This window comes from Bos mutus, chromosome 7 (assembly GCF_027580195.1).
Source record: "Bos mutus isolate GX-2022 chromosome 7, NWIPB_WYAK_1.1, whole genome shotgun sequence".
NCBI lineage: Eukaryota > Metazoa > Chordata > Mammalia > Artiodactyla > Bovidae > Bos > Bos mutus.
Genome location: NC_091623.1, coordinates 55641231 through 55668006, shown reverse-complemented (window position 1 = coordinate 55668006; position 26776 = coordinate 55641231). Strand labels below are relative to the sequence as shown.

The following is a 26776-nucleotide window of genomic DNA, read 5'->3' as shown; positions in this document are numbered from 1 at the left end:
AGCATCCCCAGGGGAGGGAGTCAGAGACCCCCCGCCCCAGTCTCTTGTCTCTCCTCCCCTGCCCACCTCAGAGCCTCAGTTTCCCCAGCTCAGCCCCGAGGGCACGAGGGCGGCCCGGGGGACCCGCGCCCCTCCGGCCGGCAGGGGCAGCACAGAGCGGCCCGGGACACCCGGAAGGGCCCCGCCCCCGGCCCGGCCCCGCCTAGCCCGGGCTGCCCAGAACCGGGAGGCGCTGCGGCGGCGGCGTTCACGGCGGGGACGGTGCGCGCGGCGGCAGCGGCGAGGCCGGCGGCTGGACGCGCGGGGCGCCATGGCGGCCGCCGAGCGCCGCGCCTTCGCGCACAAGATCAACAGGTAGAGCGGCCGTCGGGCCCCCTCCCGGGCCGCCCCCACGTGTCCGAGCCCCGCCCCGGGGCGGCCCAGCCCTCCCCCGCCTGGGCGTCCCTCATTCAAGCCCCTTGGGTCTTCGCCCGGTCAGCCCGCTTCCTCCGGCCCGGGGGGCGCAGGCATGGGGAGGTAGGGAGGGCGGCGCGGGTCGGGACTGGGGGTCGTGTCGGGGCTGCTGGCGTGATGGTGGCGGAGGTCCGCCCTCGGAACCGGTGGGACGCGTCGGGGTGTGTCCGGGGGCCTTCCTGGAGGAGGTGGCTCCCGCGCTTCCTCACCAGCTCCTGGCCGATTCCCGGCCCTCGAACCCCGGGGCGTGGGAGTTGGGGGGCTCTTTCCGTCCCATCTGTGCCTGGTGTGGGGCGGGAATGTATCAGGCGCCGGAATTTGGGGCCGGGGATGGCGTTCCTGGCAGCTCTTGAACCCCCTCGGGAAGTTTCCCGTGCTCTCTTCCCCGCCAGGGTCCCGTGCCCAGTTGTCTGGGGCGGGTGGGGGGTGGGGAAGGGGACAGCTGTGGATGTCCCCCCGCCCCCAGCCCTGCTTCAGGCTCTCCTAGCACCGCCTGGACGCGCTGGAGATGGATGGGTGATTGAATGGAAGGAGTGGGGGCTGGGGACAGAACCAGCTGGTGGGCAGACGGGGGAGGGGACGGGCGCCAGGCGCTGGGGAATCCGTTTCCCTGGCCACTGGAGACTGTAAGAGACTCGGCCCGGGGAGGGGGATGTCGGACTCTCTGGGGCTGAAGCGCCTCCCCCCACCACTCTGGTCTGTACCTCCAGCAATGCATTCAGAATCTGCTGGGGGCAGGGAAGCGGTTCTCTTGTGTTAGTGCGTGGGCCGGGACACCCTGTGTGTCCAGCACTGCCGTGATGGAGACACCCCGGAAAAGAACCCACCCTTGGGGGCAGATACAATGGGGCAGACAGAGGAGAAGCCGGATAAAGTAGATTACATGTTAGTGGTAAGCAGTATGAGGACATACCAGGCAGAGATGGGAGGTGATGAGTGTGAGGACTACTTTAGACCTAGGAATCAGGATCAGGAAGGCCTGGAGAAGAAGATGACAAGTAAACAAAGAGCTGAAGGAGATGAGGGAGGGATCCATGCCCGGATGTGGGGGGAAGGGCATGTGCAAAGGCCCAGGGGCAGGAACCGGTGGAGTGTGTTTATAGATATCTGCTGCCAGCTGGGCTTCCTTGGTGGCTCAGATGGTAAAGAATCCACATGCAATGTGGGAGACCTGGGTTTGATCCCTGGGTTGGGAAGATTCTCTGGAGGAGGGCATGGCAACCCACTCCAGTCTTCTTGCCTGGAGAATCTCCATGGACAGAGGACCCTGGTGGGCTACAGTCTATAGGGTCGCAAAGAGTCAGACACAACTGAGCGACTAAGCACATAGCAGGTTGGAGCAGAGTGAGAAAGGGGCTGTGGGAACGGGTTGTACAGGGCTTGTGGGTTATGGGGAGGAGTTCAACTTTTACCCTGGGTGAGGTGGGAGCCATGGAGAGTTCAGAACAGGGGAGGGACGCTGTGACCTGGTGTCTGGACGCATATCAGTTGGGCGGTTTTTACGTTCTGCTATCTCTGTGTCTGAATTGTCCCTCTGTCTTGGACCTTCGGTGTTTCTGAGCCTGGGGAGGTTATTACTGTTTCTTCGCCACTCAAGTCCCTGTGTCCCTGTGTCCTTGGGTCCTGGCTTCCACTTGAGTGGAAGCAGAGGCCCTGGGTTTTGCCCTGGGAGATGGATACTGTAGAGCTCAGAGTAAGAAAAGCAGAACAAGATCTTGGGGCTGCCATGTTGTCGTCATTAGCTGTTAAGTCATGTCTAACTCTTTTGCCGCTCCATGGACTGTAGCCCGCCAGGCTTCTCTGTCTATGGGATTTCCCAGGCAAGAATACTGGGGTGGGTTGCCATTTCCTTCTCTGGGGGATCTTCCCAACCCAGGGATCAAACCTGTGTCTCCTGGATGGCAGGCGGATTCTTTACTGATGAGTCAGATTCTACCCCACCAGGGAAGCCCTGGGGCCCTAGTGAACCACAAACAAATGGCTCAGGCCATCCTCTGACAGGGTCTGCAGAGCAGACACCCAGGTGTCTACATGCTGAGACCTAGGCCTGTATTCATCTCCTTGTTCACTGAGATCATTCATTCCACAAATGCCACAGGAACCTGCATGTTAGACTGTCCCCCAGGTTCCTAATGAACAGGCTCATTTAAAACAAAGATTTGGAGGGACGACTTAAAAGTACAAACTCATAGAGCCAGTGGTTAGGACTCCAGGCTCCCACTGCAGTGGCATGGGTTCAATCCCTGGTCTGGAACTAAGATCCTGCAAGCCATGTATCCAGATAAAAAAAAAGTGATGGTCATTGTCACCATTCCAGGTTGGATTTTAAAGAATACAAGTGAAAAAAAAAAAAAAAACGTGTCGCATACAGTACATTTGTCCATATTGTTTGTGCTCAGTTGTGTCCGACTCTTTGCAACCCTTTGGACTTCAGCCCACCAGGCTCCTTTGTCTGTGGGATTCTCCAGGCAAGAATACTGGAATGGCTTGCCATTTTCTTCTATAGGGGTTCTTCCTGATCCAGGGATCGAATCCACATCTCTTGCATCTCCTGCATCGAATTGTCTCCTGCATTGGAGAAGGATTTACCATTTGAGCCACCATGATGGATGATATGCGTTCAGAAAAATGCCAAGTTTAAAAGAGTAATTATGAAACAAATTCCAGGACTTCCCTGCTGGCCTACTGGTTAAAACTCTGTGCTTCCGATGCAGGAGGCACGGGTTTCATCTCTGGGCAGGGAACTAAGATCCCACATGCCTTGCAGTGCGACCAAAAAATTGAAAAAAAAAAAAAAAAAGAAATGCCATGGAAGAAGTCACTTGGATCAAAATAGGGGCTGTCTCTACCTTCCTGAGCCTTCCCACTCTAGCCGCCCTCCCAGGTGATCTGCACCTGGTTCTGCTCCTCAGGGAGCTACCATGCTGGTGGCTGCTACTATCGTTTCCCCACTTGCATTATAATTTCTTCATTTAATTTGGCTCCCTGTCTCTCTGAGTTGGTTTTGCCTGTTTAGAACATCCCATAAATGGAACCACATGGAATCTCAAGTCCTCTGTGGCAGCAAGATGTCAGGAGAAGGGCTCATCTGTGTTGCTGCATATAGTCAGACGCATCCCTTTTCATCATCGCATACTATTCCCTCTGCTTGTGTATTCTCCATCTTCAGTCAAGGAACTTGTGAGTTGTTTCCCTTTGAGGTTGTCATGATCAGAGCTACCGTGAACATTCTTGGCCATGTGTTTCCGCCTGAGTATCTACACCTCAAAGTGGAATTGCTGGATTGGCATGTTTTCAACTTTGCTTGTTCGTTTACAGATGGTTTTCCGAAGGGATTCCCCTAGTAGCAGATAAGAATTCCTAATCCTTGGTGGCATTCATATTATTTGCCTTTAAATTTTGCCAGCACTCATATTATTTGCCTTGCCAGCACTCACTGTTCGCCTTTAAATTTTTCTGCCAGTCCAGGAGGTGTGTGTATAGGGTGGGATATGAGGAGGAGTCTCTTCATGGTTTTATTTTTCGAATTTTATTTTTGGCTGCACCACGTGGCTTGTGGGATCTTTAGTTCCCTGACCAAGGCTTGAACTCATGCCTCCTGCAGTAAGTGCAGAGTCCTAACCACCGAACCACCAGGGAGTTCCCATTTATGTGTGGTTTTTTTTCTTTAAGATTTTAAACATTTATTTACTTATATTTATTTTTGGCTGCGGTGGGATCTTTGTTGCTGCTTGAGGACTTTAGTGGTGGCGAGCAGAGGCTGCTCTCTAGTTGCGGTGCTCTGGCTTCTCATTGCAGTGGCTTCTCTTGTTGCAGAGCACAGGCTCAGTAGTTGCGGTACACGGGCTTAGTTGCTCCGCTGCCTGTAGGATCTTCCCAGATCAGGGATTAAACCTGTATCTCCTGCACTGGCAGGAGGGTTTTTTTTTTTTTTTTTTTTTACTGAGCCACCAAGAGAGCCCTATAGTTTTGTGTTTATTCATTTTCTTCCCTCACTTTTTGCAGACTTATGTCAAATTCCAAGGCTTATTGTCATTCTTATTTCTGGTTTTATCATCCTCCTTCCCTGTAAGAGTAGACCTCTGTTAATCTGACCAGCCCTAGGGGGAGGTCCCGGAGAAGGCAATGGCACCCCACTCCAGTACTCTTGCCTGGCAAATCCCATGGACGGAGGAGCTTGGTGGGCTGCAGTCCATGGGGTTGCTAAGAGTCAGACACGACTGAGCGCCTTTACTTTCACTTTTCACTTTCCTGCATTGGAGAAGGCAGTGGCAACCCACTCCAGTATTCTTGCCTGGAGAATCCCAGGGACAGGGGAGCCTGGTGGGCTGCCGTCTATGGGGTCGCACAGACGACTTAGCAGCTGCAGCAGCAGGGGGAGGTCCACAGTCTCACACGAATTCCTAGTGATGCCACTGCTTCCTCTTTCCCCTCTGAGCACCTCTTAGAATCACATCAGGTTGTCAAGTTTTCACCTTAGAAAGATTGATCTCATCAATCAAATTCTGAGACCCGTTCCTGAGAAAACCCACTAAGTTCAGCTCAACATTTTGCCTGCTTTTTTGTAATGTGGTCCATGGGGACATCCGAAGCACATCTGATGTGGGAGTGAGACACAGGAGTGGGTAATGACTCCAGGTGAGGGTCCTGAGCATCCACAAGGGTGGGCTGTGCTTGGTGAGACACAGAGGATGGTGGGAGGGCAGGGTATCTGTGTGTGTGTAAGTTGCTAAGTTGTGTCTGACTCTTTGCAACTCCATGAACTGTAGCCCGCCAGGTGCCTCTGTCTGTGGAATTCTGCAGGCAAGAGTATTGGAATGGGTTGCCATTGCCTTCTCCAGATTCTCTGTATGGACCCGGTTAATCTATATAGCATAGATTTGAAGATTTGTCGGGGTTCAGATGGTGCTGAAGGCCGAGACCGGATGGGACCGCTCTGGGGGCAGGTAAAGGGCAGGTGTTCCGCAGTCTCTGTTCTTGGCTCTGCTCCCTGTCACGGGCGTCGTGGCATGCCTAACGCTGAAGGACTGTGACCCCCAGCTGACCAGGGCTCCATTCTGGGCACTGCTGTGTGACCCCGGGTGCCTCACGACCCCTCTCTGAGCCCCACTCACCTTTGGTTTACAAAAGCAGGGTCAGAAATTCCAGTTTCCCAGGATGCTCTTTGAGGCAATGTGGTGACAGCAACTCTTAATTAAGCACTTACTGTGTGCCAGGCCCTATACTCAGAACAGCTCGATAAGAGGTGGGTACCAGGGTGGCACAGTGGTAAAGAATCTGCCTGCCAACGCAGGAGATGTGAGACACATGGGTTCTATCCCTGGGTCAGGAAGATCCTCTGGAGAAGGAAATGGCAACCCACTCCAGTATTCTTGCCTGGGAAATCCCACGGATTAGAGGAGCCTGGTGGGCTACAGTCCATGGGGTGGAAAAAGAGTTGGACGCGACTTAGCGACCAAACAACAACAGATACCACTAAGCCCAGAGGCCTGGAGAAGAGGTGTCGTTCACCCAGGCTCGCCCAGCTCCAAGTGCAGAGCTCTGTGGCTCGGTGAACTAGTTCCTGTGGCCATGCCATTGTGGACTCAGTGGGTTCCCACCCTGGGGCACTCACTCCAAGGCCAGTGACCAAATGAAGCTGGACGTTCGGCCCCCGCTCCCCTCCCTGCTTTGCAGCAGCAGCTGCAGAACAGCTGGGCCCAGGGCACAGACAGGTTCCCTGTTCCAGCATCTTTTGTAAATCACCCCCAACCCTCTGTGCCCAGGCTTCCCGAGTAAGCGGCCGGGACTTGGGGAATTTGAGGACAAGTCTCTGGTGGCTCCGAGAGAAAAGAACCTGCCTGCAATGCAGGAGACCTGAGTTCCATCCCTGGGTCAGGAAGATCCCCTGGAGAGGGAAATGGCAACCCACTCCAGTATTCTTTCCTGGAGAATTCCATGGAAAGAGCAGCCTGACAGGCTACAGTCCATGGGGTCACAAAGAGTTGGACATGACTGAGCGACTAACACTTTCACTTCCCTGATTTTTAATATCCTTTGAAATTCCTGCAAGCTAGTCTTCCCTCTTCGCCTCCCACCCCCCATCCAATAGAAATAGTTGACACAGAAAATAAATAGAATCCAGGGTCAGAGAAAGAAGGAGGCTGCCGTCTCACATCGGAGACCCCACGTTGAATCAGGGTCGTGGTCGAGTTCTGTTTGACCCACACAGATTTGAATTCAGAGGCCTCCAGGCTCCGCTGAAGCTCCCAACTGACCCCACCCCCACCCACACCTGTCTTACCTGGGCCCACCCCGCACATCTATCTCACTGATGACACATGGGCCACATTTGCAGTCCTTAGCACTTTTAATTTCTTTTTGTTTCAGTAGTTTAAAAAAACATTTATTATTGATTTCTTTGGCTGCACCGGGTCTTACTTGTGGCACTCAGGGTCTTTAGTTGCTGCATGTGGGATCTTAGTTCCCCAACCAGGGATTGAACCTGGATTGGGAATGTGGAGTCTTAACCACTGGACCCCCAGGCAGTTCCAGGCATAACTTTTTTTTTTAATTTAATTTTATTTTTTAACTTTACAATATTGTATTGGTTTTGCCATATATCAAAATGAATCCGCCACAGGTATACACGTGTTCCCCATCCTGAACCCTCCTCCCTTCCCTCCCCATACCATCCCTCTGGGTCGTCCCAGTGCACCAGCCCCAAGCATCCAGTATCGTGCATCGAACCTGTACTGGCGACTCGTTTCATATATGATATTATACATGTTTCAATGCCATTCTCCCAAATCATCCCACCCTCTCCTTCTCCCACAGAGTCCAAAAGACTGTTCTATACATCAGTGTCTCTTTTGCTGTCTTGTATACAGGGTTGGGCATAACTTTCTATTAAGCAGATTTCCAAACAATGAGAAAAGAGTGATTGAGGCCTGAATCTCCCACAGTTGCTTTCTTGATTTTAAGAGACACTGAGGCCCAGAAAGATTATCCTACCTGCCCAAAGCCACACAGCTAAAAGATAAGGGGCTTTCCTCAACTTACGGTAGATTTAGGCAAGGTGGACTGAGAGGGGGATCAGAAAAGATTCACTCATTCCATCAAAAAAAAAAAAAACATTAATGGGAATTCCCTGGCGTTCCAGTGGTTAAGACTTGGCACTTTCACTATCAAGAGCTTGGGTTTGGTGGAGGAATTAAGACCCTGTAAGCAGTGTGGCATGGCCAAAGAAAATAATTTATTGAGCATCTACTGTGTGTGGGGTCCAGTGCCGGGGCCTTCATGGGGACAGCACAATCCTAGTCTTATTTGTACAAAGCCCTCGGGAAGCAAGGGTCTCCAGGCCCAGAGCACAGAGTCCAGCCTCAGAGCCTTGGCACTCAACTGTTCCCTCTGCCTGGCACACTTTCCCCCAGATAACTGCATGGCTGTCCCTTCCTACAAGCTCAGCTGAAGGAATTGAGAGTTTGGGGAACCCCTTCCCCTACTGGGTCTGTTCCCAATTCCTTCTCCTCCTTCCCCTCCTCCTTCCCCCATGCTGGCTGTCTCTCCCCTGTGGGTCTTGCCCCTTGACCCTCAGTCTCTGCTGTGACTGAAGGCCAGTGCGGATGCAGACGGCCCAGGAAGGTCACTGCACTGACCTTGGTGGCTGGGTTGTGCTCCAGGAGTCATGCTGGCCTCTTACACACCGTCAGCCTCAGTCTTAGACCCCGATAGGGTGTGTGTATGAACACCAGGCCCCCTGCTCAGCTCCACTGCTCTGTGAGGGCAGGGCAGCTCCAGATGGGGAAACTGAGGCTCAGGGGCAGAGTGACTTGTCTAGCAAGGGTGGAACGGGGCTCACCTTCCTGATAAGGGGTTGGGGGGCAGAGATCCCCTAGATGAGGACGTGGAGACCTTTCTGCAGATCTGGGAGCCTGTCCTGGTGGGAAGAAGAAAGAGCGGGGGTCAGTGACCCCCAGGCGCTGCCCAGCCGCAGCCCCCTGCGCCCCTTATCTGTGCTTGGAAGAGGAAAGGGGGTGATGTGTCTGCCACAGCCTTGGGGGCACCCATGCTGAGATCTATGCATCCTGGATCCTGGGTTCTCTTGGCCCGTGGCCGGATTTTTTTCTTTCCACAGCCTGGCTTTTCCTCTCCTAGCATGAATCTGTGGGCCCCAAAGCCCCAGTTCCCAGGACCCCGCTGCCCAAGTTTTCGCGCCCTCTATGGTCCCCTTCCTGTCCCCGCAGGACAGTGGCTGCCGAAGTGCGGAAGCAGGTGTCCCGGGAACGCAGCGGCTCTCCCCATTCCAGCCGGCGCTGCAGCAGCTCCCTGGGGGTGAGTGTTTGGGAGGCGCTCCCCCACCCAACCTGCTGTGGGGGAGCTGAGGCTGGGAGGGGCCCAGCTGTGGCAGGGGAGGGGGGTCCCAGTCCTGGCCCAGCACTGTCGCATTCCCCATTCCCAGTGAGTGTGATGGGGAGCTGGCTGGTCCCCCTCTGCAGGGAGCAGCCCCGTGGGTGGTCAAGGGGGGAGAGGTTCAGCCCCCATCCCCCCTCCCCTGTGCCCACACCTCCTGCTGTCTAGACTGGACCACCCAGCTGGGGATGCTGGGGAGGGAGGTCTGGGGAATGGGCTGCAGCGGCAAGGGAGGAGGTGGGGCTCTCTCACCCCCAGGGCCTTAGGAATTGTCTCTTTCTTTGCTACAGTCCACAGGCCTTTCCTTCCACCAGGAGTTTCCTGCCCTTCCAGGCACAGGGTGTGATTTCCTGCCTGGAAAGAGGGGCCCGGCCCAGCTGGGGTGGGGGTGGAGTGGCTGAGGTCACTCACTGTCCCCTACTCACTGTCCCCTGCGGCTCCTCCAGGGCCCCTCCCACCACTCCAACACCCTCCATGGCTCCCACCGCCCTCTTGATTGTCTGAGGCCAGCCCAAGCCCACACTCAGCCTCCAGCCCCCAACCCCGGGGCCCGGGTCACAGCCACTTTGCTCCACCTCAGGTCCCACTGACCGAAGTTGTTGAGCCCCTGGATTTTGAGGATGTGCTTCTGAGCCGGCCGCCGGATGTAGAGCCTGGGCCTCTCCGGGATCTGGTTGAGTTTCCAGCTGATGACCTAGAGCTACTGCTGCAGCCCCGGGAATGCCGCACCACGGAGCCCGGTATCCCCGAGGACGGGTGGGTCAAGCCCCACACCCTCCCTGTCTGTATCTCCACACTGCCTCTGTACCCCACATCAACAGTCCCTCTCCCACCAAGCTCCCGAGAGCCCTGAGTTCAGCTTCTGGCTTGGCTCTGTGACCTTAGACAAGTCCCCTTCCCTCTCTGAGCCTTTACCTCTATATCCCTGAAAAAGACAGAAGGACAGGCCACTGGAAAGATTTAACACTGGATCCTGCTTCTGTGTGGGGCTCCTTGATGGCTCAGACAGTAAAGAAACTGCCTGCAATGTGACAGACCTGGGTTCGATCCCTGGGTTGGGAAGATCCCCTGGAAGAGCTCATGGCAACCCACTCCAATGTTCTTGCCTGGAGAAGCCTATGCACAGAGGAGCCTGTTGGGCTACAGTCCATGGGGTTTGCAAAGAGTCGGCCATGACTGAAGTGACGGACGCTTTCGCTTCTCTGCTTTTGTTTACCCTGATTGTATTTTGTGCAGAAAGATGGATGCCCAGGTGAGAGCTGCGGTGGAAATGTACACTGAGGACTGGATCATTGCCCATAGGAGGTGGGTCTGACTCGGGGGCAGCTCAGGGTAGAGAGGCCAGGTCTGAGCCCAGAGGAGCCCGTTGTCTGCCGCTGTCGCCGCTCCTCCTGGTTATGCGCCCACTGTCCCTGCAAGGGTAGCTGGACTTCCGCGGCGGCGCATCCAGGGGGTGGATGGCCCTGCAGGCATCACGGGGGCCTTGCGGGTGTGTCAGTCAGCACCTTGGGGAGCCCTGGGGAGCCCCCATCTCTGCTACCCTCTCATCCTCCTAGATACCAGCACCTGAGTGCGGCGTACAACCCCATCACCACGGAGACTCAACGGGAGAGGCAGAAGGGGCTTACCCGCCAGGTCTTTGAGCAGGACACTTCTGGGGATGAGAGGTCCGGCCCCGAGGACTCGGTGAGGGAGCCCTGGCAGGGGTCACTATAGGGGTGGGCGGGTGGAGGGGTGTGCACGGCCTGCCTGAGGCTTCAACTCTCAATCCTCTGTGATGGGCAATGACCTGAACAGCGCTCCAGCCCCACAGGAAATGTATCAGCCCTGTAACTGAAAAGTTAAGAATCATAATTATCAGCATTTATGAACTGCTTTTTTTTTTAAGTTACCCAGTCATGTCCAACTCTTTGTGACCCCATGGACTATAGCCTGCCAGGCTCCTCTGTCCATGGAATTCTTCAGGCCAGATACTGGAGTGGGTAGCCATTCCCTTCTCCAGGGGATCTTCCCAACCCAGGGATCAAACCCAGGTCTCCCGCATTGCAGGCAGATTCTTACCATCTGAGCCACCAGGGAAGCCCTATTAAGTGCTTGGTGTATACTAAATGTTTTATACTTGTCCTCTTTTCATCCTGTGAAGCAGGGCAACACCCATTTTGCAGATAGAGAAATTGAGGGGGCTGTTCCTTGGCGGTCTAGTGGTTAGGATTCGATGCTATCACTGCTGTGGCCCGGTTTTAGAACCTGGTTGCAAGGAACTGAGATCCCGCAGGCTGCCCAGTGCAGCCAAAATTCAAAAAAAGAAAAAAGAAACCAAGGCATGCCTGGCTTAATAGAGGGCTTTCATTGGCCTGCTGAGGTTTGAACCTGTATTTTGTCAGCCAATATTTATTGAGTGCCTACTTTTACCAAGAATCATATGAAGAGTTACTGTTATTGTTTCTAGTGTTAGCTGTTTATGAATGTGGTTGGGGAAACTGAGATCCTTAGCTGTTGGGGTTAGAGACCCAGGGTCACAGAGCTGAGCTGGGATTTAAACTAGGGTAATCTGCCTCTGGGGGCTTCCCCGGTGGCTCAGCAATAAATAACCTGCTTGCCAATTCAGGAGTGTGTGTTCAATCCCTGGGTCTCGAAGATGCCCTAGAGGAGGAAATGGCAACCCACTCCAGTGTTCTTGCCCAGGAAATTCCATAGACAGAGGAGCCTGGCGGACTCTAGTCCATGGGGTCACAAAAGAGTCGGACACAACTGAGCACCTCAACACCAACAAATCTGCTTCTGACCAGAGCTGAGTCTAGAAGGTCTGGCAGATCCTGGGCTAGTAACAACCCCAGTGAGAAATACTCTCCCTTCCCTGGCAACAGTGAGCAAAGTCCTCAAAGGCTCTCATTGGCCCAGCCCAGACATACCTGACTTTGCTGTGTTCTGATTGACCAGACAAGGGTCATGTGATGCCCAGACTGGGAAGTAGCCTTCCCAACCATAGTAAAGGGTGACACCCATTTTGCAGATGAAGAAACTGAGGCATGGCAAGCTTAGTAGAGGTCCTTCACTGGCCAGCTGAGTCTTGAGCCTTAATTTTTTCAACTGGTATTTTTTGAGTGTCTACTTTTACCAATAATAATCATATCTCCAGACAGAAGTTTCTAGAAAGAAGGTCAGCAAAGCCCTCAGGTGACCCTTGTCATGGTGACCTTAGCCCCTGGTCCTGAGCATGCCCATTCTCTACTGGCAGGATGACCCCCGACACTCCTCAGGCTCCCTGGACGACACCCCACGAAGCAGTGGTGCCTCTGGCATCTTCGACCTGAGGAACTTGGCGGCAGATTCTTTGCTACCCTCACTCCTGGAGCGCGTGGCCCCAGAGGACGTGGACCGGCGTAATGAGGCATTGCGGCGGCAGCACCGGCCCCGCGCCCTGCTCGCGCTCTACCCCGCACCCGACGAGGTGGGTGCCCGCTCAACTGCACAGCCCCTGGGATCAGTACACAGCCAATTGACGTGTATCCCTGTGTATGATCCCAGTGAGGTTTCCTGGGTGCCTAATGTATACCCTGCATTTCAATTCAGTAGCTCTTACTGGAATCTCCTATATTGTATACCTCTGTATTTATCTAGGCAGCATTTATTGGGAACTTACTATATGCTGCTGTATTTACTCAGCCAATATTTACTGTATGCCTACTGTATAGTCTTTAAACAAACGGCATTTAATCAACCAGCATTCATTAAGCACCTATTATATATGCCTGTGTTTATTGGGCACTCACTGTGTTGTTCAGTCTCTAAGTCGTGTCCAGCTCTTTGCGACCCCATGAACTATAGCTCGCCAGGCTTCCCTGTCCTTCACTATCTTTTGGAATTTGCTCAAACTCATGTCTATTGAGTTAGTGATCCAACCACCCCATCCTCTGTAGCCCCCTCTCCTCCTGCCCTCAATCTTCCCCAGCATCAGTGTCTTTTCCAATGAGTCAGCTCTATTTAATGACTATTATTTATTATATATCCCTTTATTTTTATCTACCCAGCGTTTATTGGGCTTTTACTATATACTCATATTTAGTCCATCAATATTCACTGTATGTCTACTGTATAGTTTTCTATTTAATCAAACAGCATTTGAGCAACTAATACTTATTGAGCATCTGTATATATCCAACTGACTTTTATTAAGCACCTAGTATATACATCTGTGTTTTAATTCAGCGATTCACTGAGTGCTTGCTGTATAGCCCTATGTTTATTCAACCAGTTCTTACTGGGTGTCTAGTATGTATCACTATGTATGTCTAGTCAGCATTAATTAGATATTTTCTGTATACATCTATGTTTGTTCAACCACATTATAATAGGTACCTACTACATACCTCTATTTATCCAACCAGGATGTGTGAGTGCCTGTTGTATAGCAGCCACTGGGGATACAGCCATGAACAAGATAGACCCAGTCCCTGCCCTCTGAGTTCAGTCTAGTGGAGAAGAGACCTCCCTACAGGAGATGACAACCCAGAGTAGTGCCATGATGAGCTGTGTGTCATTGTCCCTCAGGGCTTCGCAGGTGACACTGGTGGTACAGAACCTACCTCCCCGTGCAGGAGATATTAAGAGATGCTGGTTCTATCTCTGGGTCAGGAAGACCCTCCCCCGCCCCCCACCAGAGGAGGGCATGGCAGCCCACTCCAGTATTCTTGCCTGGAGAATCCTAGGGACAGAGGAGCCTGGAAGGCTATGGTCCGTGGTGTTGCAATGAGTCGGACACAAGTGTAGCGACTTAGCACACACGCACGCACATTGTCCCTCTCACAGCCCTCCGTGTCCCAGCCATGGGGCCCACTGCATCAGGGCCTGGTGAGGACCTGGAGTGTCAGATACCTCTGGGTGAAGGAAGGCTTCCTGGAGGAAGTGCCAGCTAAACTGTGACCTGCTGATGAGCAGGTATTGACCAGGCCAGGAGAAAGGGAGAAGGAGGGCATTCCAGGCTGGGGGAACAGCATGTGCAAAGGCTCAGAGGCTGGGGACTGAAAGCTTAATCAGGCTGAGGGTAGAGCTGGTCTCAGGCCACACGTTCCAGCTGCTCCCTGGAGGATGGGTCCCAGCTGCCCCTTTGGCTCTTGGCAGGATGAGGCTGTGGAACGTTGCAACCGCCCAGAGCCACCTCGAGAGCACTTCGGACAGAGGATCCTGGTCAAGTGTCTGTCGCTTAAGTGAGTGTGCTGATTCGTCCCTCCCTTCAGGCACGCAAGGGGGGACCCTGGGGGGATTACAGTGAGGCATACAGTCGGCGTTCACTATGCGAGCCAGGCCATTACTGTGTGCAGCCCTGAGACCATAGACTTTCAGGCTGGGAAATAAGACTTCTTTCATTATTCAAAGCCACTAACCCTAAGTTCCAGTTGAGTGCCAGCCTCAGCTCTCAGCCTTCCATGTTTATTTTTTCTTTGTATATTTATGTGTGTGTGTATTTTTTATTTAAAAATTTTTAATTTATTTTAATTTTTAAAAAACTTTTGCTGTGCTGGGTCTTCGTTGCTACACTGGCTTTTCTGGTTACGGCAGGCAGGGCTGCTCTCTAGTTGCGGTGCATGGGCTTCTCCTTGTGGTGGCTTCTCACCTTGCAGAGCATGAGCTCTAGGTACACAGGCTTCCGTAGTTGCAGCACTTCGGCTCGGTAGTTGTGGTGCACAGGCTTAGTTGCTCCGGGGCATGTGGGATCTCACCATTCTAGAGATCAAACCTGCGTCTCCTGCACTGGCAAGCACATTCCTTACCACTGAGCCACCAGGGAAGCCCTCCACGTGTATTACCTCTGACCTTCACCGCAACATCACGTTGTGGGTTCGGGTGAGAAACTGAGGCTAGGGAGGTGAAGTCATTGTGCCCAAGATCACAGTGACTTGTGAGGCCAGAGTCTGGCCCTCGCCCAGTCTGCAGCTGGCACCCAGGCTAGAGGGGGCGCTGGTGACCCTGGGCCTGGCTTCTCGCCGCCACAGCCCCTGCACATCGGCCCTGGGGAGCAGCCAGAGTGCGTGGGAATGGAGCGGAACAGGATGTGGCCTTGGACCCAAGCCCGGCCCTGCCCCTCCCTACCCTGAGTTCCTGCCTGGATGGGGGCAGGAAAGGGAGGCCCCATCTGGCCTGAGGCCGTGGTGGGCTGCCTGCCTCCAACACACAGGCTGGGAACCAGCTCTGTAGGCTCATTCAGTCATTCAACCAACAGTGAGCGCCTGCTGTATGCAAGTTGTGTAACTGGGATGACCACATGGGGCTCCCTAGGTGGGGAACACAACACACACAAAGGTCTGGAGAAAGAAAAAATGAGGCCAAGAGGTGGGTGGGTTTGCTCCACGCAGGGCAGTGGTGAGCCTCAAATTTTAAGTTTTTTTTCTTTTTCTTTTTGGCTGTGCTGGGCTTTGTTGCTGTGCCCTGGCTTTTTCTAGTAGCATCGAGTGGGGGCTACTCCCCAGTTGTGGCGCTCAGGCTTCTCGTTTCGGTGGCTTCTCGTTGTGGAGCATGGACTCTAGAGCGTGGGCTCAATAGTCGCAGTGCACGGGCTTCGTTGCCCCGTGGTGTGTGGAATCTTCCTGGACCAGGGATTGAACCCATGTTCCCTGCATTGGCAAGTGGATTCTTATCCACTGGACCACCAACTGAGGACAGACCTCAGTTTCCCCTTTTGCAAAATGGGACAGGCCTTTCCTACAAGTCCTTAGATGGTGCTTCTTTGTGACCCAGTGGGAGTCAGATGCCCTCCCCTCCCAGTGCGCTGAGGCTGGGCTGGACCTCCAGAGGGAGAGGGCATATGGAGATGAGAGGGTCAAGGTCAGCCCCTGCCAGAGAGCCCCCACTCATTGCAGGTTCGAGATTGAAATCGAGCCCATCTTTGGTATCTTGGCCCTATACGACGTACGAGAGAAAAAGAAGGTAGGAGCCCCTTTCTTCCCCTTCCTCCCACCCGCTCCTCTTCCTTGCTGCAGGTGATGGTCTTCCTGGGGGTGGGGGCTCAGCTGTTTCTTGTGCCCCTAGATCTCAGAGAACTTCTACTTTGACCTGAACTCGGACTCCATGAAGGGGCTACTGCGGGCCCACGTCACCCATCCTGCCATCTCGACCCTGGCCCGCTCTGCCATCTTCTCTGTGACCTACCCTTCGCCTGACATCTTCTTGGTCATCAAGGTATACTGACTGCGGCTGGCAAGGGGTTGATCATGGTGAAGGCCACAGGTGAGGTCCCTGCTCTCACAGAAGAAGACATGTCTCCAAGAATGGTGATCAGGGCTGTCATGCAGGAAGCCCAAGAGGAAGCCTGAGCCCACAGGGAGCTTCTGAGTGAACCCAGGTGGGGAGAAATCACCAAGGGCTTCTTGGAGAGGTGACAGCTGAGCTGACACCCATGAGTAGGCAACCTGGGGAGAAATGGCATCCTGGCACATGTGGGTAAACATTTAAAATGGGTGTTTTTTTTTTTTTTGGTTGAGTTTTTCAGTTTATTAGGGGTGGGAAAACAATTGGCACATGGTTTGGGATTTTGTTTCCAGGAGTGAGCTCAAATTTCCTTTCCCAAAATGTTCAATTAGTTTTTGATCAATTAATTAATGACATTAATTGGACACCTTAAGGCAGGCACTGCTTCCAGTCAGTCAGGCTCCACAAGGATTCTGGCCTTTGCTCCTCACAGCCCAGGGAGGTGGGGGTTGCCATGGGGCCCATTTTACAGATGGGGAAACTGAGGCACAAAACCCAGAAGGAATGTGCTCAAGGTCCCACAGCCCCCGAGTGGTCAGGATTGGAGTCCAGGCCCAGAGCCGTGCTTGGAGTGGACTTTGCTTATACTAAGTAATAAAGATGTAAATATGGGAGGAAAAATGGAATCTTGGCTTTGGGGGCAGGGCTTAAATGGTGGGGTGGGGGCAGCTAGTTACGCAGGCTGACAGCTAGCACTCAGTCCAAGGGATATGGGAGCCATGGGAGGTGTTGGAGCGAGAGCCCTAGCTGGGTGGAATGTTTGGGAGATGGTGAAGGTCAGAGAGGTTGGGAGTGAGGTGGGGAGGTTGGGGTCCTGGCAGCACCTTACTGGGCTTACCCGCCCCTCAGCTGGAGAAGGTGCTGCAGCAAGGAGACATTAGCGAGTGCTGCGAGCCCTACATGGTGATGAAGGAGGTGGACACAGCCAAGGTGAGCGTGGGAGGCTGGGCCGAATGTTGAAGGGGTACCCCCGCAGAGCAGATCCTGGATTCAGCAGGCCTGGGACACTGAGCTTGTGGGGGGTGGGGTGTGTCGGGGGTCTCCTCCCAGAACAAAGAGAAGCTGGAGAAGCTACGCCTGGCGGCTGAGCAGTTCTGCACCCGTCTGGGCCGCTATCGCATGCCCTTCGCCTGGACGGCCGTGCACCTGGCCAACATCGTGAGCAGCGCTGGCCAGCCCGACCGAGACTCAGACTCAGAGGGCGGTGAGGAGGCGGGACCGACGGGCCAGGGGCGGAGCTACTAGGGTGATGAAGGGGCGCCCTCTGCTGGCCGGACTAGGTACCAGGCCTGAGTCTGCAGTGTCTTGGCTCCCCGCAGCCTTCATTTCTGTCCCTCTCCATCACTGTCTCCACTAGAGCGCCGACCCACCTGGACCGACCGCCGCCGTCGGGGACCCCAGGACCGGATGAGTAGTGGGGACGACGCTTGCAGCTTCTCTGGCTTCCGCCCAGCCACACTAACCGTCACCAACTTCTTTAAGCAGGTGTCATGGCTGGGGGCGGGGGCAGGGGGCTGAGAGAGGGGGACCCCACGCACATCCCCATTTCCCTCTTGCGGCCGCACGATCGCCGGGGATCCCCAAACCTCTCAGCCCTGGTTCACTGGGGCGGGTTCGTGCAGGAGGCTGAGCGGCTCAGTGACGAGGACCTCTTTAAGTTCCTGGCTGACATGCGGCGCCCGACATCCCTGTTGCGACGCCTGCGTCCCGTGACCGGTGCGTCGTGTGCCCCATACATGAGACGTGTCACTCATGTAGTCACTGAAACCCGCATCTGCTGTGCCAGATCTTGGTGACCATGATAGACAAAGCCCTGACTTCGGGGGTGGACCTTCCAGTGGGGGCCAGAGATGAGAAACAGAATAAATAAGACAGGTAGTGGGTCAAACCGGGAATGTGGGCAGAGCTGATCAAAGATGGGAGGCAGCAACGGGAGTTGAGGGTGACTTCCCGCCATAGCACCTGAAAGATGGAGCCACCAGAGGGCATTGTGGGAGAGTCAGAGCCCTGACCTGAGCTCGGAGTGTGTGTGTGGGGGAGGGGACCCCAGCTGGAGACTCCGAGGAAGGTGCAAACTGGCTCCCCCTCCCTAGCCCAGCTCAAGATAGACATTTCCCCGGCTCCCGAGAACCCCCACTTCTGCCTCTCCCCGGAGCTGCTTCATGTCAAGCCCTACCCAGACCCCAGAGGCCGGCCCACCAAGGAGATCCTGGAGTTCCCCGCCCGTGAGGTCTATGCCCCCCACACCAGCTACAGGTACAATCTCTGGGGCAGCCGGGCATTTGAATATGGGGGTCATCATGCAGAGTGAGGTCTGCTTCCCTTCCAACACACACAGACGCTGGCCTGAGATGCCACTGCTCTGCTTTAATAGGGAATGTGTAGGCATGAAGGGGCATATCCTTCCTCCACCCTTCCTCGACCATCCATGTTCTCTGCCTGCGTCCCCGCCTGCTTCCTTCTCTGCTCCATGACTGGAAGCCGGGCCCAGCGCCCTGGCTGACTTCAGCGGATGGGCAGCTTCTCCCTGTGCAGGGGCCGCATAGGGCAGGGCCGTGTCCCTCGATGCATGACTGGTCCTCAGTTCTGCCCAGGCTCAGGCTCAGGCTGGGAGCGCAGCCATGTGGAGTCTGGGAAGGAGGTGAGGCTTAGCCAAGGCACAGGGATACCCCCATTCCGCTGCCCTCACACACCTAGACCCCCTCCAGGCTCACCTCTCCTGAATCTGTCTCAGCCGCTGCTGCTGTGCCGCCATCTCCTGCTTCTGTCGCTGCACATGACCCATGAGGACCCACACGATGTGGCTCTGCTCATCAGCATGGGCCTGTGGATCAGGACAGAACCCTCAGCTGGGGGCCCCCTCACCTCCTATCCCTGGATTCTGCCCAGACTCCCCCCGATTCCCACTGTATCTGTGTGATCTGCAAGCCACTGCCACTCCTTGGCCTCAACTTTCCCAGCTGTAAAATGGGGATGAAATAAGAGTCCCTCTATGGGATTGTTCTGAGCATGATAGAGATTGTGATGATTTAATTGCTAAGTTGTGTTCGATTCTTGCAACCCCATGGACCGTAGTCCACCAGGCTCCTCTGTCCATGGGATTTTCAGGCAAGAATACTAGAGTGGGTTGCCATTTCCTTCTCCAGGGGATCTTCCTGACCCAGGGATTGAACCTGTGTCTCCTGCATCACGAGTGGATTCTTTACCACTGAGCCACCAAGGAAGCCCATGATAGAGATTATTAGGGGGTATAAAACAGTGCTGAGTACATCATAGGTGCTCCAGAAACACTCTTCTAGTATGCATTTATTGAATAACTATTATGTGCCCCATCTCAGGTTGAGGATTTTATCTGCGCTGAGTCCCTGGCTCTATTTTGAGACATCAGTTGTTGTTCTTATTTACAAATAAGGCAACTGAGGCATGGAAAGGCACATGGCTTTTGCCCAGGGTCACGTAGCATAGAGGCCAGGGTACGAGAAGCCTTAACTGGGTCTGGGGGTCTCTGGGACAGAAGGTTCAGAAATGAGGTCTGATTGTGAGTCAAGGTCTTGATTCCCGCAGGGCCAGGAACCCCTTACCTTTAAGGCCTCAAATTCTTGGCGGACATGGCCCAGCCACACGCCCTTCAGTTGAACTTCTAGCTGCTTCATTTTCTCCTGCAGCACCTGCTGTCCCCGGGCCACCTCTCCCAGCGCCTGGGCTGTGGCCTCTGCCTGCAGCTTGAGACCATCCTCTTCTATCTACCAATAGACCGTGGATGTTAGTAGGATGACCTACTGAAATCAGCCTGATTTTAACATTGGAAATCCTGTATTCCAGGAACCCCCTCAGTCCTGGGAAAACCCCAAAGATCAGCCCAGGCATAACTCCACTATAGACTCCTACCCACCCCACAACACCCCAACTGCAGTGCCCACCTGCATCTCCAATAGACTCGCACGTAGCTCTTGGGCTGCATCCTGGCCCTGGCTGACCTCCTTCCCCAGGAGCCCCAGCACCTGGCCATAGAGGCTCAGGCTGTTCCTGGCCTTTATCAGCTGTGCCTCTGTGGCCTTGTACACGCCGTTGAGAGCCTGGCTCAGCTGCAGGGCCCCGTGGAAGAGCAGGGTCAGCTCCTCCTGCTGTGCTGGCTCTGAGCCACTCATGGAACCCACCAATGCCGGCTGGGCCGTCATTGCCAGGGCACACAGCAGGCACAGCACGAGCATGGGCATGGCTGGAAGGCTGGGGAGGGTGTGGCCACAGCCCCGTTGGGGCTGCCTTTTATGCCTTAACACCCGCCCCTTAACTTCAGGTCAATCGTTAACCAGCCAGCTGGGTGCCCCGTGTTGTGCAAGGGCCTGGAGGTGGCACCACAGTTGCATCAGGCGGATGTCCAGCCAGCCACGCTGGAATCACGCTGGCTAGGGCTTGGGGCCAGGTGTGGGCTGGGGCACTGGTGAGAGGATAGGCCCAGGCCTGGCTGGAGAGCCCTACGGCTCCTAGCCTCCGTTTCCCATCTGTGGATGGGCACGACAACAGTAACGACAATAACGGTGAGGCTTTTATGACCGCCAGTGGTTCACCCGGAGCTGCCCCACTGCTATCACACAGTAGCTGGTCTCATAACCTTCTCACAAGCCTGCAATGCCCGAGTCTTTGTTGACCTGGCTAAAAGCTAGGGGAGCAGGTGATGGTGATCCTTTCAAGGCCACACAGCCTGACTCCAGGACCTCCACGTGCCCTGGATCAATGCTCACTGCTGTTTTTCTCCCTGGATGACTGTGAGCAAGTGCTTCTGTTTCCCTGCCTGTGACTGTGAAATGGGGGATGATGTGAGGTTCCCCCTCAACAGGCTGCTGGTAAGAAAGAAATGAGTCGCTTCACGTCAGGTGCTTAGAACAGAACCCAGCACACAGTTGGCCCCACATTAATGTTTGGTGCAATTATTGACATTATTGTTGTTTAGTATCATTGATATGACAAAGGCTCAGCTGGGAGGCTTGATGCCCCCATTATATAGTTAGGGAAGCGGAGACCCAGGGGCCTGCTGGGGTTTGTACAAGCTTACTCTGGAAGAGGGAGGCAGAGCCCTGACCTCAGCCCAGCTCTTGTCTCCAGCTCTCGCCTCCATTTCCCCAGCTGAGAGACAAGCCATGTAACTCTAGTGGCCTCTTCTCGGGGAAGGGGCAGTCAGGCTCCGGAGCTGGATGAGGGGCAGGTCAGCCTGCCCCCGAGCGCCCATGTGTCTCCTCTGCCTCACCATGCACCCTCAGTGGCCCTGAAGTCCCTCTGTGTTCCCACCCTCTGCCACTGTTCCCCCATCTGTGCTCTGAATGGTACCCATCTATTCCCCACTCTGGACTCACGTCTCCTGCCTGCTGCCCATCACTGTCCCTGACCCAGCCCTCCGTGTCCCGGTGGGGTGGCCACTGTCCCCCAGGCTCTCTGTCCCTCTGACGTGGCCATGCCCCTGCCCCCGCAGGAGCCTGCTGTTCGTGTACCCACACAGCCTCAACTTCAGCAGCCGCCAGGGCTCCGTGCGCAACCTCACTGTGCGAGTGCAGTACATGGCAGGCGAGGACCCCAGCCAGGCCCTGCCGGTCAGCGGCTGGACCCAGGGGAGGTGGATGGAGGTGGGGGGAGGGGGTTGGTCCCCAGCCAGTCCCTCATGCCTTTGCTCCCCCCAGGTCATCTTTGGCAAGTCCAGCTGCAGTGAATTTACCCGTGAAGCCTTCACACCGGTCGTCTATCATAACAAGTATGTGGGCTGGGGTGGGGGACTGGTGGGGATACAGATGGGCAGGAAGGGGGTGGGGGGATGGGCAGTCTCCTGGAGTGCAAATAGGGGCACCTGAGACAGACAGCAGGGACAGTGGGGCCCGGCAGAGGGGGTGGGACAGGCAAGGGGGAGCCTAGCCTCCAGCAGAAGTCCCAGCCCGACCCTGCCAGGTCTCCCGAGTTCTACGAGGAGTTCAAGCTGCGTCTTCCCGCCTGCGTGACTGAGAACCACCATCTGCTCTTCACCTTCTACCACGTCAGCTGCCAGCCCCGGCCTGGCACGGCCCTGGAGACTCCTGTGGGCTTTACTGTGAGCCCCCCACTGCCTCTCCCCATCCATGCCCCGCCCTCCCAGCCCTTGTCCGGCCCCACACCTGACCCCCCGTCTCTCCCCAGTGGATCCCACTGCTGCAGCACGGCCGGCTGAGGACAGGCCCCTTCTGCCTCCCTGTGTCGGTAGACCAGCCCCCGCCCAGCTACTCCGTACTCACACCGGATGTACGTGCCCTGGACCCCCTGCCAACCAGCACCGGGTCCCAAGAACCCCAGCCATGCCCTGCTTTCCTTCCCGCAGCACCCCGGGCGCCTTGTCCTCTGCTGAGGCCTCATCACACCCACCGCTGTTATTAATCCTGTGTGTCTTCCTGCCCCATCTGTATCCCTCCCTGCTGTGGGGTGTCCCTCGCTTGTTAATGCCCCCCGCCCCCGCACTCACTGTTCCCCACCAATACCCCATTGCCTTGCCGCTTCAGGCCCCCATTTGCAGCCCTGCCTGCTTGACACTCTTCCTGGAGCACTTCCTCCCCATGGGAATGCTGTGTCAACCTCCCACAAACCCTTTCATTTGCGCCCGGGTCCTCTCATTATGTTGTCTTCTGTTCATTCCCTCCAATAACATTCATCCTCAGTCTCCCTTCTCCTGTGAGCGTCCTGGGCATCCCTGAGCTTGCCCAGTGGACCCCTGTCAGTGCTGCCCACAATCCACCCCCATCTCTGGGCTGGGCTGTGGGGCCAGGGGGCAAGGTACCCAGCAGTTCCCCCAGGCAGGGCCACAGTCAGGCCACAGTGTCGCAATGGCTGAGCTGGTGGCCTGAGCGGTGGCGGGGGAGGGCGGGCCCGTGCCCACCTGGCATGTCCCTCCCGCAGGTGGCGCTGCCGGGCATGCGCTGGGTGGATGGTCACAAGGGCGTGTTCAGCGTGGAGCTCACAGCTGTGTCCTCTGTGCATCCCCAGGTAGGGGGCGGGGCCGCAACCCAGGAGTCTGGCCCTGGGGTTGGGCAACAGTTTCCTCTGTCCTGGGAGGCCTGGCCTTGGGCCATGGACGTGACTTTGGTCAGCAAGGCTGGCTCCCAGGGAAGCTGCTGACTCAGGCGGGGGTGGCCATGCCAATGGTCATCGCAGCTGGAGCTTTGGCCTTTTTTGCATGGTCTCTCCTCTTCCCCCTGGCCCCAATTTGTCCCTTGCTATGTCTGCGATCGCTCCTGTCTTTTTTTTTTTTTCTATTTATTTTTTTGGCTGTGCTGGGTCTTCGTTGCTGCACACTCTTTCTCTAGTTGCAGTGAGTCGGAGCTCCTCCCTAGTTATGGTGTATGGGCCTCTCGTGGCGGTGGCTTCTCTTGTGGAGTGCAGGCTCTCGGGCACGCGGGTTTTAGTAGTTGCAGTGTGCGGGCTTCAGTAGTTGGGGCATGTGGGCTCTAGAGCCTGGGCTCAGTAACTGTGGTGCACAGGCTTAGTTGCTCCGTGGGCATGTGGCATCTTCTCAGGCCGGGGTTCGAATCCACATCCCCTGCATTGGCAAGTGGACTCTTAACTGTTGGACCACCAGGGAAGTTCCCTCCTCATTTCTTTTCCATTCACTGGTCTCCAGCCTCGGTGTCTTGACCCACTCAGTCTCCCGCTCAAACCCCAGTCCTACCCCGCTCACCCCTGGCCCCCCACCAGGACCCCCACCTGGACAAGTTCTTCACCCTGGTGCACGTCCTGGAGGAGGGGGCCTTTCCGTTCCGGCTGAAGGACGCAGTGCTGAGTGAGGGCACTGTGGAGCAGGAACTGCGGGCCAGCCTGGCGGCCCTGCGGCTCGCCAGCCCCGAGCCCCTCGTCGCCTTCTCCCACCATGTACTGGACAAGCTCGTTCGTCTGGTTGTGCGACCCCCGGTCATTGGTGGCCAGATTGGTGAGCTATCACAGCCTCAGACTTTAGTTTCCCCATCTAGAGAGTGGGCCCAGTGTCTAGCGGTGACCTCCCATAGCCCATTTATCTCTCTGGGCTCAGCTTTCCAATCTGAAAAATGGCCCCTCAGTCCCCTAGTCCCCTGAGCTTTTGAAGACCACATGACCCCCCTTGGATCCTGAAGCAGGAGCTTGGAACTTAACCTCTGCTCTGCCTGGCAGTGAACCTGGGTCGTGGCGCCTTTGAAGCAATGGCCCACGTGGTCAGCCTCGTCCACCGGAGCCTAGAGGGTGCCCAGGACACCCGTGGTCACTGCCCGGTGCTGGCTGCATATGTCTACTACGCCTTTCGACTGCCTGGCACAGAGCCCAGCCTTGCGGGTGGTGAGTGTTGGTGGGAGACTCGGGGGCACAGGAGATACCTGGGAGGGAAGCATCCTAAGCAAAGGGAAGGCATGTGCACAGGTCCTGAGGCTGTACAGGCCTTGGTTGGTTTACACAATTTATAGGAGAGCGAGAGAGAGAGAGCTTTGTACCCCAGCCCCAGGACTGTGGTCTCTATAAATTTTATTGACAAGCGATTCAGCCAGTTAGCAAGCAGGGACTGGAGCAGAGCAGCCTGGGTTTGACTCTCAGTTCTGCCTATAAGCTCTGTGACCTCAGGCAATGCCTTTACCTCTCTTGGCCTGTTTTCCTATCTTTTAGCCAATGATAATACTGGTGCCCCTCCCGTGGGGGTGTTAGTAATAATAAATGGCAAGTGGAAGTGTTAGGCACTCAGCGACCCCAGGGACTGTAGCCCCCCAGGCTCCTCCATCCATGGGATTCTCCAGGCAAGAATACTAGAGTGGGTTGCCATTTCCTTCTCCAGGGGATCTTCCTGACCCAGGGACTGAGCCCAGGTCTCCTGCATTGCAGGCAGATTCTTTACCGTCTGAGCCCCTAGGGAAGTCCAAATGGCGTGGTGAAATACTTGGCACAGTGAACACTCAGTAAAGTTGGATTATTTTCATTTGCTAAATGATATAATAATAGCCAGTAACCCCTCTGGACACATACAATATGCTGGGCACTCCGTGTTTTTCATCCTTCTCAAAATTGCTATGAGGCAGAGCCACTATGACACCCATTTTATGGGTGAGGAACCTAGAGGTTTAGAGGCAGAAGGTGACTTTGGGGACTTCCCTGGAGGTCCAGTGGTTAAGACTCTGTGCTTCCACTGCAGGGGACGTGGGTTCAATCCCTGGTCGGGGAACTAAGATCCTTCATGCTGCATGATGCAGCCAAAAGAACAACCCATAACAATAACAACAAAAACACAAAAAAAGAAAGTGACTTCACCAAGGGCATCCGACTGGGAAGGGACAGGAGGTCATCAGGGCAGGTGGGCAGGGGGCTGAGCATATTCCTTCCATCCTCAGGGGCACCTCCATTGACGGTGCAGCCTGCCACGCTGGCCCGTGGCCCTGGCCGCCCCGCCAGCCTCTACCTGGCACGCTCTAAGAGTATCAGCAGCAGCAACCCCGACCTGGCCGTGGCCCCTGGCTCTGTGGATGACGAGGTCTCCCGCATCCTGGCCAGCAAGGTAGGTGAGCGGCCCCTGCTGGCGCCAGCCTCAGGGGTCATGGCTGCTGTGTGGGTGGGTGAAAGATCTCAGTGTTGAAGGAAAATGGAACGACAGACAGCAGCACAGATGAAGACTTGACCCTGAGGGATCCCCTGGCGGTCCAGTGGGTAGGACTCTGCACTTTCACTGCCAAGGGTGCGGGTTTAATCCCTGGTTGGGGAACTAAGATCCCACAAGCCACGTGTGTGTGTGTGTGTGTGTGTGTGTGCGCACGTGCGCTAAGTCGCTTCAGTTGTGTCCGACCCTTTGTGACCCAGTGGACCTTAGCCTGCCAGGCTCCTCTGTCCATGGGATTCTCCAGGCAAGAATATTGGAGTGGGTTGCTATTTCCTTCACACAAGCCACACAGAATGGCAAAAAAAAAAAAAAAAAACTTGACCCTGGACAGCAGGGCTGGGCTCTGGCTGTCAGTTCGGGAGCTGTGACTTGGATTCTGAGGCTGACCCAAGGATGGGTGACTGGAGCTTGAAAGAAGAGCCGCGTGTACGTAGCACAGCGGGGTGTTTCCACATGTGCCACACGCATGTATCCACAGGGGGGCGGCCTTGTGCACATTGCCCTCGCACATTGGAGCACGGTTGCGTGTACTCGTGTATTCCATGCACAGACACATGTGGGAGGCATATACACACATACCTTGTGCGTGTTTTGCACACGTGTATTGCAGGGTCACATGTGGGTGTCCACGTGGGCACATGTGTGGCCCAGGGCAGTGAGCACGCTCCGTGTTTGTTGCTGGTTTCCCTGCCCTCTGCCCACAGTCACTCCCATTTACCCGTGTATCTCCAGGGTATCGACCGCTCACACTCTTGGGTGAATGCTGCTTATGCTCCAGGAGGCAGCAAGGCTGTGCTGCGACGGGCCCCCCCTTATTGCGGGGCCGACCCCAGACAGGTGCCCTCCCTACCTGACGTGCCCCTGCACGTGCATCACCCCACCTCAGCATGGGCTCCTCCCACCTTCCTGGCTGCTGCCAACTAACCTAGGGGGGCTGCCTGGAGGAGGCAGCAGACCCCCCCCCCACCTCCTGCCTTCGTTTGGGGCTGTGGCATGGATGTTGTGGATGTTGTAGGCAACACAGGGGCATCTTCACCAGCCTTTTGCTGCCACACAGACCACAGCCTCAGG

The 26776-nt window shown here is 55.5% G+C and overlaps 2 protein-coding genes across 5 annotated transcripts in view; one reads left to right on the top strand and one right to left on the bottom strand.

The window, feature by feature from the left end:
* The first annotated feature begins 206 nt into the window (after window positions 1–206).
* Window positions 207–26776, top strand: part of DOCK6 (dedicator of cytokinesis 6) — a 47570-nt gene continuing 21000 nt past the window's right edge. For 3 of the 4 annotated variants that reach the window (XM_070373687.1, XM_070373686.1, XM_070373689.1), the window contains exons 1-23: window positions 207–354; window positions 8679–8766; window positions 9425–9600; window positions 10081–10149; window positions 10401–10530; window positions 12083–12295; window positions 13966–14051; window positions 15702–15768; window positions 15871–16020; window positions 16939–17019; window positions 17140–17293; window positions 17447–17574; window positions 17712–17805; window positions 18183–18345; window positions 21557–21674; window positions 21762–21832; window positions 22024–22162; window positions 22249–22350; window positions 22999–23085; window positions 23794–24025; window positions 24244–24405; window positions 25443–25606; window positions 26438–26542. In XM_070373687.1, the coding sequence (XP_070229788.1) occupies window positions 311–354; window positions 8679–8766; window positions 9425–9600; window positions 10081–10149; window positions 10401–10530; window positions 12083–12295; window positions 13966–14051; window positions 15702–15768; window positions 15871–16020; window positions 16939–17019; window positions 17140–17293; window positions 17447–17574; window positions 17712–17805; window positions 18183–18345; window positions 21557–21674; window positions 21762–21832; window positions 22024–22162; window positions 22249–22350; window positions 22999–23085; window positions 23794–24025; window positions 24244–24405; window positions 25443–25606; window positions 26438–26542 (2823 nt within the window). In that variant the 5' untranslated portion in view covers window positions 207–310. The remainder of the gene's footprint in view (window positions 355–8678; window positions 8767–9424; window positions 9601–10080; window positions 10150–10400; window positions 10531–12082; window positions 12296–13965; window positions 14052–15701; window positions 15769–15870; window positions 16021–16938; window positions 17020–17139; window positions 17294–17446; window positions 17575–17711; window positions 17806–18182; window positions 18346–21556; window positions 21675–21761; window positions 21833–22023; window positions 22163–22248; window positions 22351–22998; window positions 23086–23793; window positions 24026–24243; window positions 24406–25442; window positions 25607–26437; window positions 26543–26776) is intronic. The other variant, XM_070373688.1, reaches the window with a different exon arrangement.
* On the bottom strand, window positions 18601–20519 carry ANGPTL8 (angiopoietin like 8). The gene is made up of 4 exons (XM_005890781.3): window positions 20010–20519; window positions 19671–19832; window positions 18804–18913; window positions 18601–18719 (listed from the first exon to the last, which is right to left on the bottom strand). Exons 1-4 carry the CDS (start codon window positions 20304–20306, stop codon window positions 18692–18694), a joined length of 597 nt encoding a protein of 198 aa, XP_005890843.2. The 5' UTR covers window positions 20307–20519; the 3' UTR covers window positions 18601–18691.

Coding starts and splice junctions, on each gene's coding strand:
- ANGPTL8 (XM_005890781.3), bottom strand. CDS start 20,306: ATGCCCATGCTCGTGCTGTGCCTGCTGTGTGCCCTGGCAATGACGGCC. Junction 18,914..19,670: donor AAGAATTTGAGGCCTTAAAG/GTAAGGGGTTCC, acceptor CCTGATCCACAG/GCCCATGCTGATGAGCAGAG. Junction 18,720..18,803: donor CTGAGACAGATTCAGGAGAG/GTGAGCCTGGAG, acceptor CCTCCTTCCCAG/ACTCCACATGGCTGCGCTCC.